We start from the raw sequence: 16,521 nt of genomic DNA on the forward strand, positions 1-16,521 counted from the left end.
GGCATACACCTTGACAGCCTATTTCCCAATTCTTCTGTTATAATGTTCCTAGGTAAAACTTAGGATTCAGAATAAAGGCTAAATTGTTATCTTTCCAATATTGAGCGCCCAATTAAATACATAATGGAAGACCTAAGTTTCAGAAAGGGCCAAGTACTCATCCTCTGCAACTTATGCCCTTTTAAGTGGCCTAATGCCCCTAAAATCAATAGTCACTTGCCAGGGAAGTCTATGGAACATGAAGAAACTGAATCGAGATCTTATGAAACTTATGGCAATAACTTAAATAAGACCAGATTTAAAAGAAGAGTTAACTGCATGATTTCTGACAATATTCAGTAAGCAGTGTCTCAGCATTTTGGACTCATAATCAGGTTATTTTTCATTCGTAGCTGCCTCCTTTTAAAAAACAAAACCAATAGGCCAAATTCTGCTTGCCTTTCAATTTGGGGATGCCAGACTTACATCAGAGAACAAAGAAACGGCTCCATTAGGTCTGAGCTCTGTTTTGACTGTATTTAACCAGATGCTGTGAACAGCAAACGACGGAAACTGCAGCCTATAAAGTTCTTTCGGACTAAAACGCACCTTCCGCTTGGCAAAAAAAAAAAAAAAAAAAATCACTAAACTGTTTATACACGTCTTATCTGTAGAATTTTTGCTACTATATGTAATACAGTATTTTAAAGCAGTGCTTTAATAAGGTGGTTACAAAATAGTGTTATTCTCAGCTAATGTATTGGTGCTATTTTTTAAAAAACAGCCTGAATGCTAATACTCCTTTATGCTGAGATGCTAACTACTCTATAGAGAAAAGGATGGAAAGTGCAGAACTAGCTACAACACATTTCAGACAAGGCACCGACTGCAAAGGCTTCACCACTTTCACAAAGAAAGGCAGACGATGCAGTATGTCTCACACACAATACCACCAACACAAGCAGCTCAGAGGAAAAGGCCTACCGATACTTTTGTGCGTGCTGGATCCTAGAGCTGGAGCAATACTAGTAAATAAAACACACCAGGGCCTGTTCTCTGGCCCTGAGGACATGCAGCACAGCAGAACCCACATCCCCTGAGATAAATTCCCCAAACAAGACAGCCTCATCCACGTAGCTTCTTGGGAACGGTCCCTGGCTCTGGCCATCTCCCACTCTGTTCTGGGAAGCATACTGTCAGACAGAGAGCTGAATCACACAGACCACAGCTGTGTCAGGGAACGCGCTTAACAACAAAACAGCACAGATGATGGCCTGCCACTGCATTACCCTGTGTCTTAGTTAAGTTTATCAGTGTGGACATGGTGGTGCAGATATCCAGATTGTCTACTTTGCCTAGTTTAGACTTCATAAAACCAGGAAAAAAAAGTTTGAGTCACTTGCTCCCTTAACATTGAATCTAACCCATAACACCACCAATCTGCCCCAGCAGGCAGAGGTCCACAAGGCAAAGGCCTCTTGCTGAGGACAGCAAGAGCAAAAAGCGTTTCTCTTCTATGCCTCATAAGTCACAACATGCTCACAGCCACCAGCTCTGCAGCGAGAACCAGTTAAATACTAATAGCCCTAAGAAGCCTGAGCCAGGTCCCCAGATTGCTCAAAATCTAGAGATTAAAATAACAACACACCAGCGTGTTTTTATTTGCCTTCTGATTGATGAGTCAGGATTTGTTTTCAAGCTTGTTTCCACATCCACGGCCTTATCATATCTAGGTCTCCCAGATTTTGTTGTATGTCCTTCATTGATAGAATAGGTTGGTATCTAATATTCAAAAGGAAAAGTATCTCACTCATGGACTTTCTCTTTACGCTTTAGCTGGGCTGGTAAAACACGTCCCTATGGATGCTCATCACATCTGCAGCAGATGTAATCACCAGTGGAGCAGTTTGTGTAAAGTTGCCCCAATTCACTTAAGGCTAAATCAGCCCAATTAGCTTAAGGAGTTTATTTTTTTGGCATAAATTCACCTGGCAAACTTTGCCTGAGGCAAATTAAGTCTTCACACAAAATGCTCTATGGGCAGTTTTATACGAACAGTGACAAATAGCAGGTAAAGGGCACTAACAACTTGCACCAGTGCAGATGCTTTTAAAAGAGGATATATATTAGAGCTCTTAGATTATTTCTTTCCGTTCAGTTTCATATATTACCCCAGCAGGAGCTGAACTTAATCTCCAACACTGTCTAAGCCTTCCCACTGTGCCTAATTCCCTTCCATTTTCACAGAGGCAACACAACACTGTACCAAGGATAACAATGCAGAAAAGAACTTTGTTGTAATGACAAGTCATTGTTTTTTAAAATCACCCTCCAGGACTCCACTGTGTTAAAGAGAAGTGCTTAGTTATCTTCAGTACCACTGATTCCTAGGACAACTGCCTCCCTTTCTGTGTTTTGTTGAACAGAGTTGTAATATGGTCTGTGGCTAACTGCAGAGCCTTGTAATGAGCTCTGCTGATAGAAATAGCATCAGAAGCCAAGAGACAGTAAAGCATCCATATTAGAAACCTGTGCTGAGACAGTTCTCCTAGCCTTTGCTGTGAACTTGTTTCTCTCCCCATATGCCTGGCATGTTTGGGAAGATACCTGCCCCTTCCATAAGTGCCTTTCTTGACATTCAGACTTGCATAGTGATCCAAAATGGAATTCTGTGCCCCAGTTTCAATCCCTGGCAGGAAAATTTTAGGCAAAAACCTACCTACACATTAATGTGTATTTGCATATATCTGGTGGTGAAATTACAAGAAGGCAGCACACTGATACTATCATGTGGGAGCATTGCAGGTAAGAGCTATAAGTGCAAAAAATGGAAAAGAAGCATATTTTTGTTTTTGAGGTTCAAGAAACATTGTTTACCTTCTATGCAGGAAACTACATTGCCTCTTTAGTCATCTACTAGCTGTCTAAGATCAGGGAGTAAACCATTTTGTCTCAGACAAAATCCCCCTCAAGTTATTGCTATCCATCATAAGAGCTGCTCTATGCAATATCAGCCTTTGCAAGGTAACTGTGCCCTCACTCATGTTTAGCACACTGTCATTCCATCTGTCTGCTGAACTGCAATTTTAGGCAAGCTACAAACATTTCTCTTGTTGCTTTTCAAAATTAGAAACGGAAGCAGATCTAATTGGGAGGATGAAAGAGGATCTGCAAAGCTACATCACTGTGGGTTTTCTCAGAATTGCAGCAAAATCCTTGATGAGAGTACACTATTTCTAACAGAAAGCACTAGTGATTCAATAGCAGCACGGATATTGATCATTATTAATGTGCACCTCAGCTATATATGCATATAGCAATCCAATTTTAGCAATGCCTGTAGCTGTTTTGTGCTATTCTGCCAGCCCTGACCAACAGTACACAGGCTTTTAACTGGATGGTTAGCCTAGGTTTACGGTCAACATAAGCAGGACACTTGCATCAACAGGACATTGCAGAACGGCCAACGTACTGACAAACCTGTACTGCTGCACGCATAGCCACTGTGTATCTACTGAACATGATTCTTATCTCACCGGCTTCACTCTTTTCTCATTTTGTTGGCTTAGATGAATTTATTACTCATGTACTTGGATGGGCTAATTCAGCACCCTTGTCTACATCCCACATGGTGATCTAATTTCATTATATGCTGTCCAGAACTTGCAGCCTTATAAAGGACGATGGCCTTCACATCTTCCACTGCAAATGGAGGGTGTTTAAGAGGACATGAAATCAGATCCCATTTTTAAAATTATAGATGGATTTTGGCATTAGTAAGAAAAATCTCTCCTCAGTTGGTTCTCCAGTGCTCTTCCTTTTCCCACCCTTCTCTCTCTCAGCTACTGCCGCAGGCTTATCTAGCTCAACTTCCTTTACACACTTTCAGCCCCCAATATGCTTCCTTTTTGACATTCCTCAGTACCCCGTCACTCCCCTCACAGCGGGCTTCCCCAGCCTGCAGACCTATTTGGCTTAAATGTTTAATAATTGAATGGTTCCTCTGCTATGCTATCTTGTCTGTACACACACAGCAAAACATATCCCTGCTACTGAATCTGCAATAGGCTACAGGATTAATATATGACATAAATTGATTTAATTTGTTTTGTGGGAGTCCATAAAGGACTTTGGTATTTAGAACCATAACTATTTCAGCTCTCATGCCACATCCCTCTGCATTCTCCAAAGTGTTACAAAACATTTGAACAGGGTCAAAGTGATGAGATCTTGGGGGCTTTATGTTTTCAGCCCTTTGTTGGTTGCTCCCACTCACTGAGTGGAGAGGAAAAAAAAAAAAAAAAAAAAAACCTCTTTCCTACATACTAGCGTTACTACTTGCTCTGCTTTAATACCTAGATGCTTAACTTAAATTCAGAGCCACAATTTGCTAAGTTTCTCTGCAAAAATATAAATGGCAGATGACACCTTCTGGCCCGGAGGATTTCTTGTCTTCATAAATAACACACACAAATACTGGTAGGAGATGAAACACATCCACATGATTCCAACAGACATTGGAGACAAAGAGATTAAATGACTTATCCAAGGTCACAGGCTCTCTAGCCAAGAAATCAAATCCAGTGCCCCAAGGCCAGCATCCCTTCTGAAGCAACATATATGGGACAACAAAGAAGGTAGAGTTTTTTCTCCTCTGTATAGGTTGTATGAGTCCCCGCTGAAGTAAAAATGAGAAAAGTCTTCTTTTAATAAAAGATTGTATAATGAGAATGAAGAATGGCATGTGCTTCATCTAATTTAAGTACAATGTTCAAGCATTTTGCTTCCTTTCATTAATATCTTCGGTATGAAAGATGAACATTAACAAGAAATGAGAACGACTGGCTGTTGGCTTAGGGATGATTTATGGCATTTTCTAATTCTTTAGTCTTTGAGGTCATTATTGTCTAATCCAGTCGATACTGATTTTGCATATATCCAGAAAATGCTTTCTAAACAGTGTTTTTTTCCTGACTCTGCTTTCAAAAGCAAGTTGCTTGAGTTTCATAGTATTTCACAGTAGAAAAGCAATTATGCTACATTTGCAAGAGACCCAGCGAAACCTACCAGGTAACTGGAGAATTCTTCCTCTTCTGTACCATTTGTTCTCTCCATCGCTAGCAACATCTCTTCACTGGTTTGATAAAAGGCTCAGAAGAGAGACACTGCTAGCTAGATAACAAAAACAAGTATTCCCTACCCACAGATTTTCCCTTCTCCACCATTATTTCCTGCTTGAGGCACATAAGGACCTATTCAATTCCACTCCCTCTGAAATCAGTCAAACACACAAGTGGCAAACTTCCCACAGTCTTCAATTACTTATTACTTAGTGTTTTAATCTATCATTTCTTTGCTTTGCAATAATATTTAAGACTCCAAGTCAATACTAGACTGCCTCTTGAGCTATACATAAATAAAACAAAAGACAGTCCCATTTCAGAAGAGCTTTCAAATCACAGGATCCCAAAGGCCCTGACCCACAAACACTCCTGTGCAAGTGTTACTTTCTGCAGCAGAGTGGTCCTGTTAACTCAGCGGAGTGACTTAAAAGAGCAGAGATTTGTACTCTTAACTCCCGAAAGGAGCGACGGATATGACGTTGGTCACCAAAAACCAAGAGCATGAAACTGGATTCAAATTTGAACACTGCAAATCAATACCTAAAATGATAGCTCACAAAACACATCTCTATCACCTAATGCAATTTGCTGTCCCATTGCTCTTTGCCCAAGAAGTCCATTCTTTTTGGCCAGTTGGTAGGAGAACTGATGTACGTTCATATTGCGTTAAAGCCGTATGATACTGGGGCTTTAGAAATTACTTAAGGAGGAGAAACTGAATAAAGGGAAGTGCTACCATTCTGATTTCTAAGACATTAACTATCACATTCATCAACATTCATGAAACTAACAGAGGCTTTCCAGATATCTGTATTTCCATGGGGCAATACAGCTTCACAAAGCAGAGGGCAGAGGAAAAGAATACCAAACGTATTTTGTTTTTATGATAATCTCATGATTTCTTGGGGCATGCCTCTAGGTCAGTAACACCTGAATCCACTTTTCAAATGAAACCTGGTTAAACTCAAGGCAACAATATCCTGGGAAGAGAATAGGACTTTATAATTCCCAGGCGACAGGAGAATCTGGCTATTTGGCCAGAGGAGAAACTGTTATTACAAAATAACACCAATAGAACCTCTTGGGCAGGTGTGAGGGGGTTCCATATGGGAATACTGGAAATTAAAGCTAATATGCCAACTTAATACACTAACGTCCACGTAGATACTCTCACTCACTGCCCAAGAGCCTTAGCTACAACATCAGGCCGCCTCAGTCTTGCCATTTCCAGGATTAACCTCTGCAGCCTGCAGCTGACTCACGGCACTGTCTGTCTGACAGCTCCCAGGCTAGAAACTTCCCCTGCTTGGGCACATCCCTGGGCAACCTTTCAGCCTGATTCTCCTCTCAGTTACGTCTGCACAAATCAGGACTGACTGTCAGCAGTGTTGGAGCTCTGTAAATCTGGGTAAGTGGGAAGAGAATCAGATTCCCTGTGCTTAGGCTTATTAGTCTCCCATATCACGCAGAGGCTACTGCAAGTGCTAGCCAGCTAGGCAAGTCAGGGCACAGAAAAAGTACAACTTACCAACAGCTTACCAAGCAGCAGCTGGGAATGCTTATGGGCTGGTAAGAGGGGAAAGACGCTGCAACTCCCCAACATAATCACTGTAGCTCTGCACAGACCTTTATCGCTCACTCACTGATTGCTATGGTGGATAACTGCAGTAACCGCAGATGGTGTCTTAGTTGGTGAGTTAGGTGTCTACAGACTGCAGGACACCCCTGCAAGAATAGCCCATGCGTAGCCACATACTATTAAGTCAAGCAGTAAGGTCCTTATTAATCAATAGTAAGAGTATTATTGTGCAGTACAATAACCCTCCAAGACCTAAACCAGAAACCATCCTTACTGGATAAGTGTAACATCCCTGCCAAAAGATTTTTATAATCTGAGAAAAAACACGAAGGGTGGGATTGCACAAGACAAACAAAGCAAGATTTCCACACAAGGCATAGTCATTTGGTGTATTTTCTTTAAAGTGTATTTCTTAAATCAAGGCCATTTCACTGATATGTTTTTATAAGATGATCCCACAAACAACTGAGACTGATGAGAAGGTGAAGGGAAGAAACAAGAGGCCAGAGTTAAGAAATTCTTAAACCAATTTCACAGCCAAAGAAAAAGTACATAAACCTACATCCTTCAAGCATCCCTTTGCCTGAAATAGAATAGCTTCTGATTCCTAAGTCTGATTCAGAGAATATTCTAGATGAGAAGCAGAAACCTGTCGATTTTTAGTGGAAAAAAATCACACAAATGAGAGAAGCTCATTGAACTCCCTATTACATTGAATTCCCTAGTTTTGATTTGCAGCCCAGTGGCTTCTTCCATTGCTATAACTGTCAACGGATCAAAGAACTGTATCCCCTATAACAGAAGAAAAATCACAGGGCACACAGAGTCCCTGGCATGGAAAAAATAATAGAGATTATAGTATGAGGGAAACGAGCCATGGAGGAACGTAGACAGAGCCCTGGCGTGTCATAGAGAAGGGACAGAGAGAACAGTAAACACAACTCCTCCCATCAGTCAAGGAAAAGACTAGGAGACATCAGTGTCCCAGCAAGAGGCAGGTGTTGGATTCAGGGCTGCTGGAAACAGCAGAGGATAAGAGAACGGTATGCATGCAGTGAGAGAGGCGCACACACAACAGGAGGACACAGAAAACCGCAACGTGTGCACTTTGTCAACAGATGCAGCAAAAAGCATGACCTTCTCTACACAGAGAAGCTTTTACGTACATAAAATAACGGACAACTAACTCAAGTGAATTTTCTTTGTCTGATTTCATACAATACCAGAGGTAAGCACTGAGAAAGACTATGAAAGAGGAGAGCCCAATGAACATACCCATCCTTGAACTGATCTGCAAATTCATTGTTGGCACTTATTTAAGCCAAAGGCCTGAAGTCAGCCATCATATCTCCTAGAAGCTCATGGATAGTTACAGAAATCCAGTGCTGGAGGGAAAATTCAAAATGCTGTAAAAAAAGAACCTCCGGACAGTAAAAGGGCATACACAGCACCTGAATTTGACATCAGACAACAGGTCAGAAGAACAAGTGTTCTCATGAACTGACTGGACTTAAAGCTAAGTGTTTCCCCAACACTGACGCTTTCCCACACAGGATTTCTGAAAACTATTTGGAAAAAAAAAAAACAACATGGGACAGACAGCTTTATTATTCATGTAAATAGCTCGCTTTCTGAAATTATCAATTTTGCAAAATACATTAATTTGTGGGCTTTGACTCAAGAATGCAAAATGCACATTCATTCTGATAGACACAAGAAAGGCAACAATTAAGAAAGCTACTGTACATCAGTTATGAGTAAAACAAATGGATGGATCATGTATAGTCAGGGGTTAGCATCAGAAGACATACCAAAATACATACGTGAACTTGGCGCCAATATTATACTTCATTGGTTTAATTCCACGGAAATCATTAACCTTAACAGAAGCATGATCTATCTTTTGGCATGGTGACTGGGGAAATACCAGGAAAGTATTTGTTTATTCATTAATTCTGGAGTCTATAGAGAAGAATTTGAATTTCCAAGTAGGCTACAAAAAAGCCCACAGTGACCAGAGGGTTCCAGGAAAGTTTTGACAGACTGTACAGTGGGTTTCCTGTGGAACACGGCATCCTAATCTCATCACTGAAGCAATCTGTTGTCTGAGTTCCATTTATTTAATGCTATGTAGAAGGGCATTCCACGTTACATTTGCAACTACTGTAAATCCCAGTGGGTCCTGTTCATCTTGTCCATTCCATGCTCCAAATAGAGTCACACAAGAGATTAAACTTGTGACTCTGTTTCTTTAGTAGAGCGGAAGCACACCTGTTTTTAAAAGTACATAGCATGACAAAAAGGTTTTCTCTAATTACAGCTCTAATATATACTTGTATATAAACATATATGCACTACCATATATTTACATAATGTTTGTTTAAATTAGTATCTTGGTTTTAGGCACAAGCTTTTCCCAGTCCAGCAGATGCCAAAAGTTGTTATTATTGATTGGACACAGGTGTCAGGATTAATTAACGATCTAAAGAGTATCATTATTCAGGGATCCATCAGTGGAAATCACATTAAAGCAGAGTCATTCTCCATTAGGCTTATTACATTACCCCCAGTAAAGCCACTGGTACACTCAATTTTCTACCATGATAGGACCAGCTTTTCCTTGGGTCCCTCTCAATTCACCAATATCTGTAACTATTTCCAAGCATTATCTCCATCTCACATGTTTCCAACTGTATTGCAGGGTATAATGTCTTCAAAATGGCATACATACTTCCTCAGCCACTAGCAATACCGAAGCAGCCCTGAGCCCCAGGAGTCACGGGCTATAAGCCATTTGTGTATTTTCTTCACCAGATAAACCAACATATGGTCAACAGCTACTGATGGAGCCTTCTGTTACTAGATTGTAGCATAGGGCCCAGTAAGAGCTAGAAGCTCTGGCCTCTCACATCTAGCAGAAGGGCTTGTTTGTATATTTTTACCTTGATTTGAGCAAATGGAGAGCTGGTGAAACACCAAACAAAACTGATTTTCGTGACAACAACAAAAAAGTTTTCCCTTGAAACTATTTGAAAATGGTGCATTTTTATTTTTTCCTAATCTCTACTGTTAAAAATATTCTTGAAATTTTTCTTGAAATTTCATTCCAATGATGTTTTTTGTTTAAATATTTCCCCAAAAAATTGAGATTTCAAAGGTCCTTTACCCCCCTAAAATTTCATTCTGTATGTGAAATACCTTTTTGTAAACCTACTTTTTGATTACAGCAACTTTATGAGAACTCTGAATAGTTAAGAGCAAAATCTTTATCAATGCTGCTGAGAGACAGGAGGATGGAGCTGTAGTTAAGGTGAGGAGCTGAGAGGAGCTTGGGGTTCTGGATTCACTTCTGGCTTTGCTGTGGACCTCCTGCACGACCTTGGCTAAATCAAGGGGAACCACACTCGGGCAGCCTAATTTCCACAGGCATTCCTGTCTCTAATCAACAGAGCCTCTGACAATTGATTCAGAAGCCCTAAATAAGGCACCAAACTGTAAGAGATGTAGGGTCAGCCAACAAAACAAGTTACAAGGGTCTCTAGAATTTAGGTCACCTAAATGTGGTCTTTTATCTTTTGGGGCTTGCAGAGGTTGTTAGCGTGTTCTAGAGCCTGTTCCCATGAAGGGAATGGGAGATTCCTCAGACCTGTCCTAAATGCTCTCTTTCTTGGCAAGTAAAATACATTGGTACCTATGCTGGTCCCGAGGCTGCCCCTCCCAGCTCATCTACACAGCACTGTACCTAGAGTTTTGGTGTCTCAGTTCTCAATCCTCCTTTTTCTTAGCTTTCTCTTGGCCTGCTTAGTAAACCCTCTCAGAGTAAGCTGTGCCACTAAGTTGGTATGGACAGTGCCCTGCCGCTGATCTTGGTGATCTGAGAGACCTAGTATAGTGCAGCTGCGTTCATAAGATAACAGCAAATTAATACAACTATGCGAGTTGGCTTTCTATGGCCAATTGTATAGCCATGGAAACTAAGCTATTGAGAGCTGACATATTGCATAGTTGTTGTGCCTGGCCGCTGGAAACTGAGGTTAGCTGAGGATATTGAACGATCCGCTAATAGGAAATTGGGGTGCTATACTAACACATGAGCATTGTAAACATAAACTTGCAACACTCAAATCTTAATAAGCTGAAATAATTAAATAGTATTCTTTTGGCTTCCTGTACGCTATAAATCTTTAAGAAGATGGTTTAAAAGAGCAATAAAGATGTAGCTGTCCGGTCTGAATCCTAGCATTTTGGGGGTCATCCATCTATCTACATACTGTCCCTGTTCTCTAACGTACGCATCTATCAAGCACTAGCCAGCATAACTGCATCATTGGTAATGAAACGTTAAAAAACACTGTAGAAATGTTTGAAACTCCTTGAGAAATAAGACAGTAGGCACTGCACTGTGGGAGAGGTGCATAATTTTGTATTATCACACCAGGAAAAACTAGACAGGCATTAGCCATACATCCAACAAACAATGAAATGGTAAGAGCTAGTCGGTAACCTATGATACGGAAACATCATTTTACAAGGGTACTAGGAGAGCAAACACATGCTATCTCTGTGCAACGGACTTTGAATTTTCTAGAAGGGGATCATCTTATTGCCAGGAAAAAAGTCACTCAAGAACGTGCTTAAAAAAAATAAAAAAAAAGTCTGTCCATCCCTGTTTGCTTCGGGTTTTACCAGGTGGGTTACAAAGCTACCATATTGCCTGTCTCTTTGCAGACAGCGCTCTATCCATGTTAATTCAGCTTAAACGTTTTGCTTGGAAACGGAGGGGATAAGAAATGAAGAAACACGATACTGAAAGCACAGCTACCCAGGTGGTACAGAACAGCCAAAGGATGCGTTTACTGGAGAGAGAAACACTTGCACCGTTAACAGGAGACGCTGCCGGCACTGAAGGAGGGCAGCCAGAGCGCCGGGGAGCACATGCTCGCCCAGAGCCGCCCGGCTGGCCGCCCACGGTAAATCCGCGCCTCACAGCAGAAACCCCCCCGCCGGCCGCGTCCTGTTCCCCCGCCCGGGGCAGCGCCGTTACCCCGCGGGCAGGTCAGCCGAGCTCCGCGGCAGCGCAGCGGGCCGGGCGCCACCCGCAGCCCCCTCCGGCCTCCGCTGGTTCCCCACCTCGGCGGGCCCGCCCGAGGGCAGGCGCAGCCTCCTCTCCCCCGCCGAGGCGACCACCTCGCCGGGGCTCCGGCTGACACCGGCGGGCACCTCCGCGGCCAACTTTCCCCCCCGCGCCGCGCCCGCGGCTGGCAGCGGGCAGAGGCCTCTCCCGCCGCCGCCGCCGCGGCCTCCCCGCGCGCCGCTGCCCAACGGCCGCCGCGGGCCGGGGAGGAGGCGACCCCCGGCCGGCCGCCCGCCTACCTGACTTGGGGTAGGTGACGATCCAGACGTCGCTGTCCCTCACCGGGAAATTGGCGATCTCCTCCATCTTCCCCCTGCAGAAGGGCGGCAGCCGCACCCCATTGTACTCGAAGTACTTGCTCTCGAACTCCCCCGGCGTGCTGGGGGTCTCGGCCTCGCTCTCCGCCATCCTCTACCCTCCTGCTCCTGCCGCCGCCGCCGCGGGGGGGGGGGGGGAAGAGGGGGGGTTGGCGCGGGGCCCCGGGCGCTCCTGCGGGCGGGCGGGCGAGCGGCGGCGGGCGCGGCAGCCCCTGCCCCCGGCACGCCCCACGCACGCACGGCGAGGGAGGGGAGGGGGCGGCGGGGCCGGGCCGGCGGCGCATGGGCCCCGCGCGCGGTGATGTCATGCGCGGCAGCCGCAGCGCGCGGCGCCAACGGCCGCTAACCGCCGGTAACGGCCGCTAACCGCCGCAGCGCCGCCTCGCCTCCCCCCACCCACCCCGCCGCCTTTTTCTTCCTCTCTGTCCTCCCCCCAGCGAGGCCGCCTCACACACACACGACCCCGAGCGGCCAAGGGTGAAGGATGGAGGGAGGACTTGCCCACTTCGCTTTAACCCCACGGCTCAGCCCGCGCCACAAGGCTTCACCGCGGCACGGACTGGCTTCGTGATGTGGGGCAGTGCGCTGGCGGTTGGCTGCGCAGGGGACCCGTCCCGCTCCTTGCGCCGAGCCCTGTGCACTGAACTGGGGAGGCGCACACACCCATTTTTTCCCATCAACACAGACCACCGTTGGCTCCTTTTACTGCTCAGGTTTAACGCCATCCCTGCTGGGACGCGATAAACCCTTCATCCTGGTGCCCTCCTCCTGATCCATGGGATGCCTCCTCTCCATATCTAGTAGGGTAAACAAATTTCCCAACAGTGCAGAGGCATTTTGCAGGTTGGCTCAGGCCTGAGCACCCGGACCTGGCCTGAGCACCCAGACCCAGCCTGAGCAGGTGTAGCTGTGCCCAGCGGTCCCCAACCAATTCTGACTTGCTCACTGGACTTACCAGATTGGCCTGAGATCTGACTTACTACCTTACCTTGCCTGATGCCTATCACCAACCCTGCCTGGGTGCTGTTTGGTAAAGGCATGGCCCTGCCCAAGCTGTGGTCACCCTCAGTTCCCAGCTCATCCTTTCTCACAGAGCAGCCCTGATCCTGCTGCTGCTGGTAGTTAATTATCAATAAGGCCTGGAGGACTAGGCTAGAGCTCAACCAGCACTCCTGGCTAGGCCCATGGGCAGAGGGAGTAGGGGTGGAGGGTCCAGGTGCTGCTGGTCAGGGTAGAGAAGGCCTACTGGTGCCTGAGAGGAAGGCATAAAAGGGGTCTAATCTCCTTTTGGGTCTGCCTGCACCGAAGAGGTGAAGGGTAGTGGGGTAGTTTGGTTTGACATGAATCAAAAGCGAGCAATAATTCAACTAAGTTAAACTTCTCTAGTTTCTGGAAGGTCAGTAAGGAGTTTTGTTTTTGATAGCTTTTTTTAGCTTGTAATCATTCTTTACTTTGTGTTTAGTTGTATATGCTTCTGTCATGATATTAAAGTATAACAGAAATTCTTTGAAAGCTTCATATATAAAAAAATGCTAGTAGCGAGCAAGTACTTAAAAAAAGGAAAAATAATAAGTACAAAGTAGCAGCAAAGTGTGTGTGTGCTGTAGAAGGAGGCTTACAATGACAAGGAAATAGGTGCCTCTAAATATCAGTACCATTGTAGCTAATTTAAATTTAATATACAGAACTGTAAACAGCAACCAGCTGGAAGTTGTGTCCTGGCCAATTGTCAGTTCTACAGGAACAACCTCTGGGAAAGCAACAGTGAGGACAGTTGAGGTCAGTAGCTACTTTCTGCCTTTGCTCTTCAATCTACCAGCATGCATAAATCATGACCTTACTGTGGTTTATATATATTTGTTCTTACCGGTAATAAACTCCAGACATTCAAACTGTAATTAGAGCCAGTAAGAAGAGTTCACCAAAAAGCTTCTATCAAAAATACTATTTCATGGAACAAAAGTGGCTTGCAGAAATGTTTCAGTCTCAAAAAACGTTTAAAGAGAGCCCAATTCATCTTGAGTGATTGGCTAACAAGATTTGCCCAAGAAGCTGATAACCTAGGTTCAAGTCCATATGATACTAACTTTAATTTCACACCTACTTCTTCCAGATTCTGAAATTAGAATTAGCTCTTGATGTCTAAAGTGACACATACATACATACATATATAGTTATACCAAGTGGGCTATCAAGAATAACAAACAGTTGAGTATTCTATGTTTCAAGAGAATATTGTAAACTCGCAGTCAACTGGCATTCTGGGACTGGCCCCTCTTGTTCTTTTTCCTATAGTGTTTCAAAAGGTCTGATTCCCTGCCACCCTCCTCCATCAAAAAAAAAAAAAAGCCACACAGATTTCAAAACTTTAATTTTCTTTGGAAAACAGAATTGTAGGTTTCCTAGCCAACCTTAGAGGCAAAATGTATTTATTAAAATGCTTTTTTATGATTAAAAATGTTAAGTTAAACTAGTAATGAATGACATACAAGTCCAACCCGATAGACAATGGCTTGAATTCTAGTCTCTGTTAATATTTATTTCCTTAAATTTAATTTCATTTTTGGAACTGCTAACTTAGCCCTCAGGCATGTATATGGTGTTTGTTCAATATAGCGAGCGGAAGGATCTGATAATAGAAAAATTCTGATTCTGTTTTCCCTTTGAAGTTAATAGGAGTTGTACAAGTGTATCTCAGGGTAGAATTCAGCTTATGTAGAGCAAATAGCCAGACAGACATTATCACAAGGGACATAGCAATAATTAGAACTGTCTCTTTAGCAATGAATGCTCTCACTTATCTTTTCAAATTTCACATTTCAAATGGAAGAACAATTGGAGCCCAATGTGGCTGTGAAGCTTAAGTGCCCTGGATTAACTGCACTTGGAAAGATCAGCCCTATATCAACAGCTGTGGCTGTATCAGGTACAGTAAGTCCTAATACAGGCATATTAGACCTAGAGTACTCAAACTGCACACCTGATATATGCATGTGGATAGTAAACATACTGGGATTTACTGCACAGGTACAGATCACTTGCTCAGTGCTTACTCAGACCTGACATATCTGAGACGCATCAGGTTCACTGGGAATTCCAAGGCAGCTGAACTACAAAATGTATGAAGGCCGTTTGTTTAGGACTTCCCTGACAAGTGACCACAGTCAGTAGCTCACAAAGTGAGGCAAAAGATTATTCACAGGTAGGGTAATCTACAACAAAAATGGTGAAGCTGGTAGACCAACATTCAGTTACTCAAGGGTATATGTACATGACCTGAGTATTAAAGCTAAATAAAAACCAAAAGATGGTGTAACAGGATGAACCATGATGGAGTATTTTACTTAGCTTCCAACTGGTTAGAAGTTGTGGAGGGAGTAACCCACAAAGTCCTTTTTGGTAGACTGCTTTTTTCTGTCTTTTTAAGAGAAAAATCTTAACCGTATTTCAGACTATCTGAATATATTCTGTAACACTTAGACTTAGACCCTTCTAAAATGTAACTGATCCCAGAACTTTTATCTATTCAGTGTTCCCATGAAGCAGTAGGAAGAAACATAGGTGAAAAAAGTTGGATTCTCTCTCAGTGATGTAAATTAGGACTAACTTCACAGAAGTCCCTGGAGTTCTCTCTATGTAAAACTTAGATAGTACTTGTGAAAAGAAGATCCTAGAAACAGAATGAAATGCTGACCTTAGGAGAATGTTGTAATTAAGATCAGTGAAAATGGGATTCAACCCTGGAAACAGACTAGGTGTTGCTATGCTGTTTAGGTATGTCTGCATTTCTGTCACTACAAAAAGGAGTCCTAGACGTCTGTATTCCTGTAGAGCTATAAGGTGTTCCCTTGTCTTTACTTCAGACTTGCCTACTTACCATATGGAGCAACTGAAGAATGTCTCTGTCTTGAAATGTGTGTGCACTGTTGCAAACATAACAATGGGGTTTTGGCTTTCAAAATCTATCTGATGAAAAGATAAGCTTGGCAATGTTTTGTCTTACTTCTTTATTAAACTATTGTTACAGCAACCTGCATCAAGGTTGGAGGAAGGAGGACATCATTCAGGAGGGAAATTTTCAGAGGAAGCTAGACTATTTGTGCATGCTAGGATGCCAACTGAAGTTTAGTTTTACAGATGAGATCTGTTGATGCTATCACAAACGTTATATGAAGCCTCTGTTGTGATGTGCAAAGGACTGCATGTCTTATTATATTAATACAGTACGAAGCATGAATTACAAAATACGTTGCTTTTTGCTAGGGGTTTACATTTGTTCAGGAATACCTGTGAACTTTCAGAAATGTTTTTTTACCGACTTAGCCCAAGTATCTCTTGGCCCTCCAGAGGCTATATGCTAGAGTAGGAGCTGTAGCTTTGTGATATCTG

At 43.3% G+C, this 16,521-nt stretch overlaps 1 protein-coding gene across 2 annotated transcripts in view; it reads right to left on the bottom strand.

The window, feature by feature from the left end:
* SULT4A1 (sulfotransferase family 4A member 1) overlaps positions 1–12,339 on the bottom strand; it is a 30,456-nt gene extending 18,117 nt beyond the window's left edge. For both annotated transcript variants that reach the window (XR_011142331.1, XM_068951231.1), the window contains exon 1: positions 12,055–12,339. Coding sequence is in view for 1 of the 2 variants with exons in the window: in XM_068951231.1 (XP_068807332.1) it covers positions 12,055–12,223 (169 nt within the window). In the remaining variant the exon portion in view is untranslated. The remainder of the gene's footprint in view (positions 1–12,054) is intronic.
* Between the last annotated feature and the right edge of the window lie 4,182 nt (positions 12,340–16,521).

This window comes from Struthio camelus, chromosome 1, assembly GCF_040807025.1.
Source record: "Struthio camelus isolate bStrCam1 chromosome 1, bStrCam1.hap1, whole genome shotgun sequence".
NCBI lineage: Eukaryota > Metazoa > Chordata > Aves > Struthioniformes > Struthionidae > Struthio > Struthio camelus.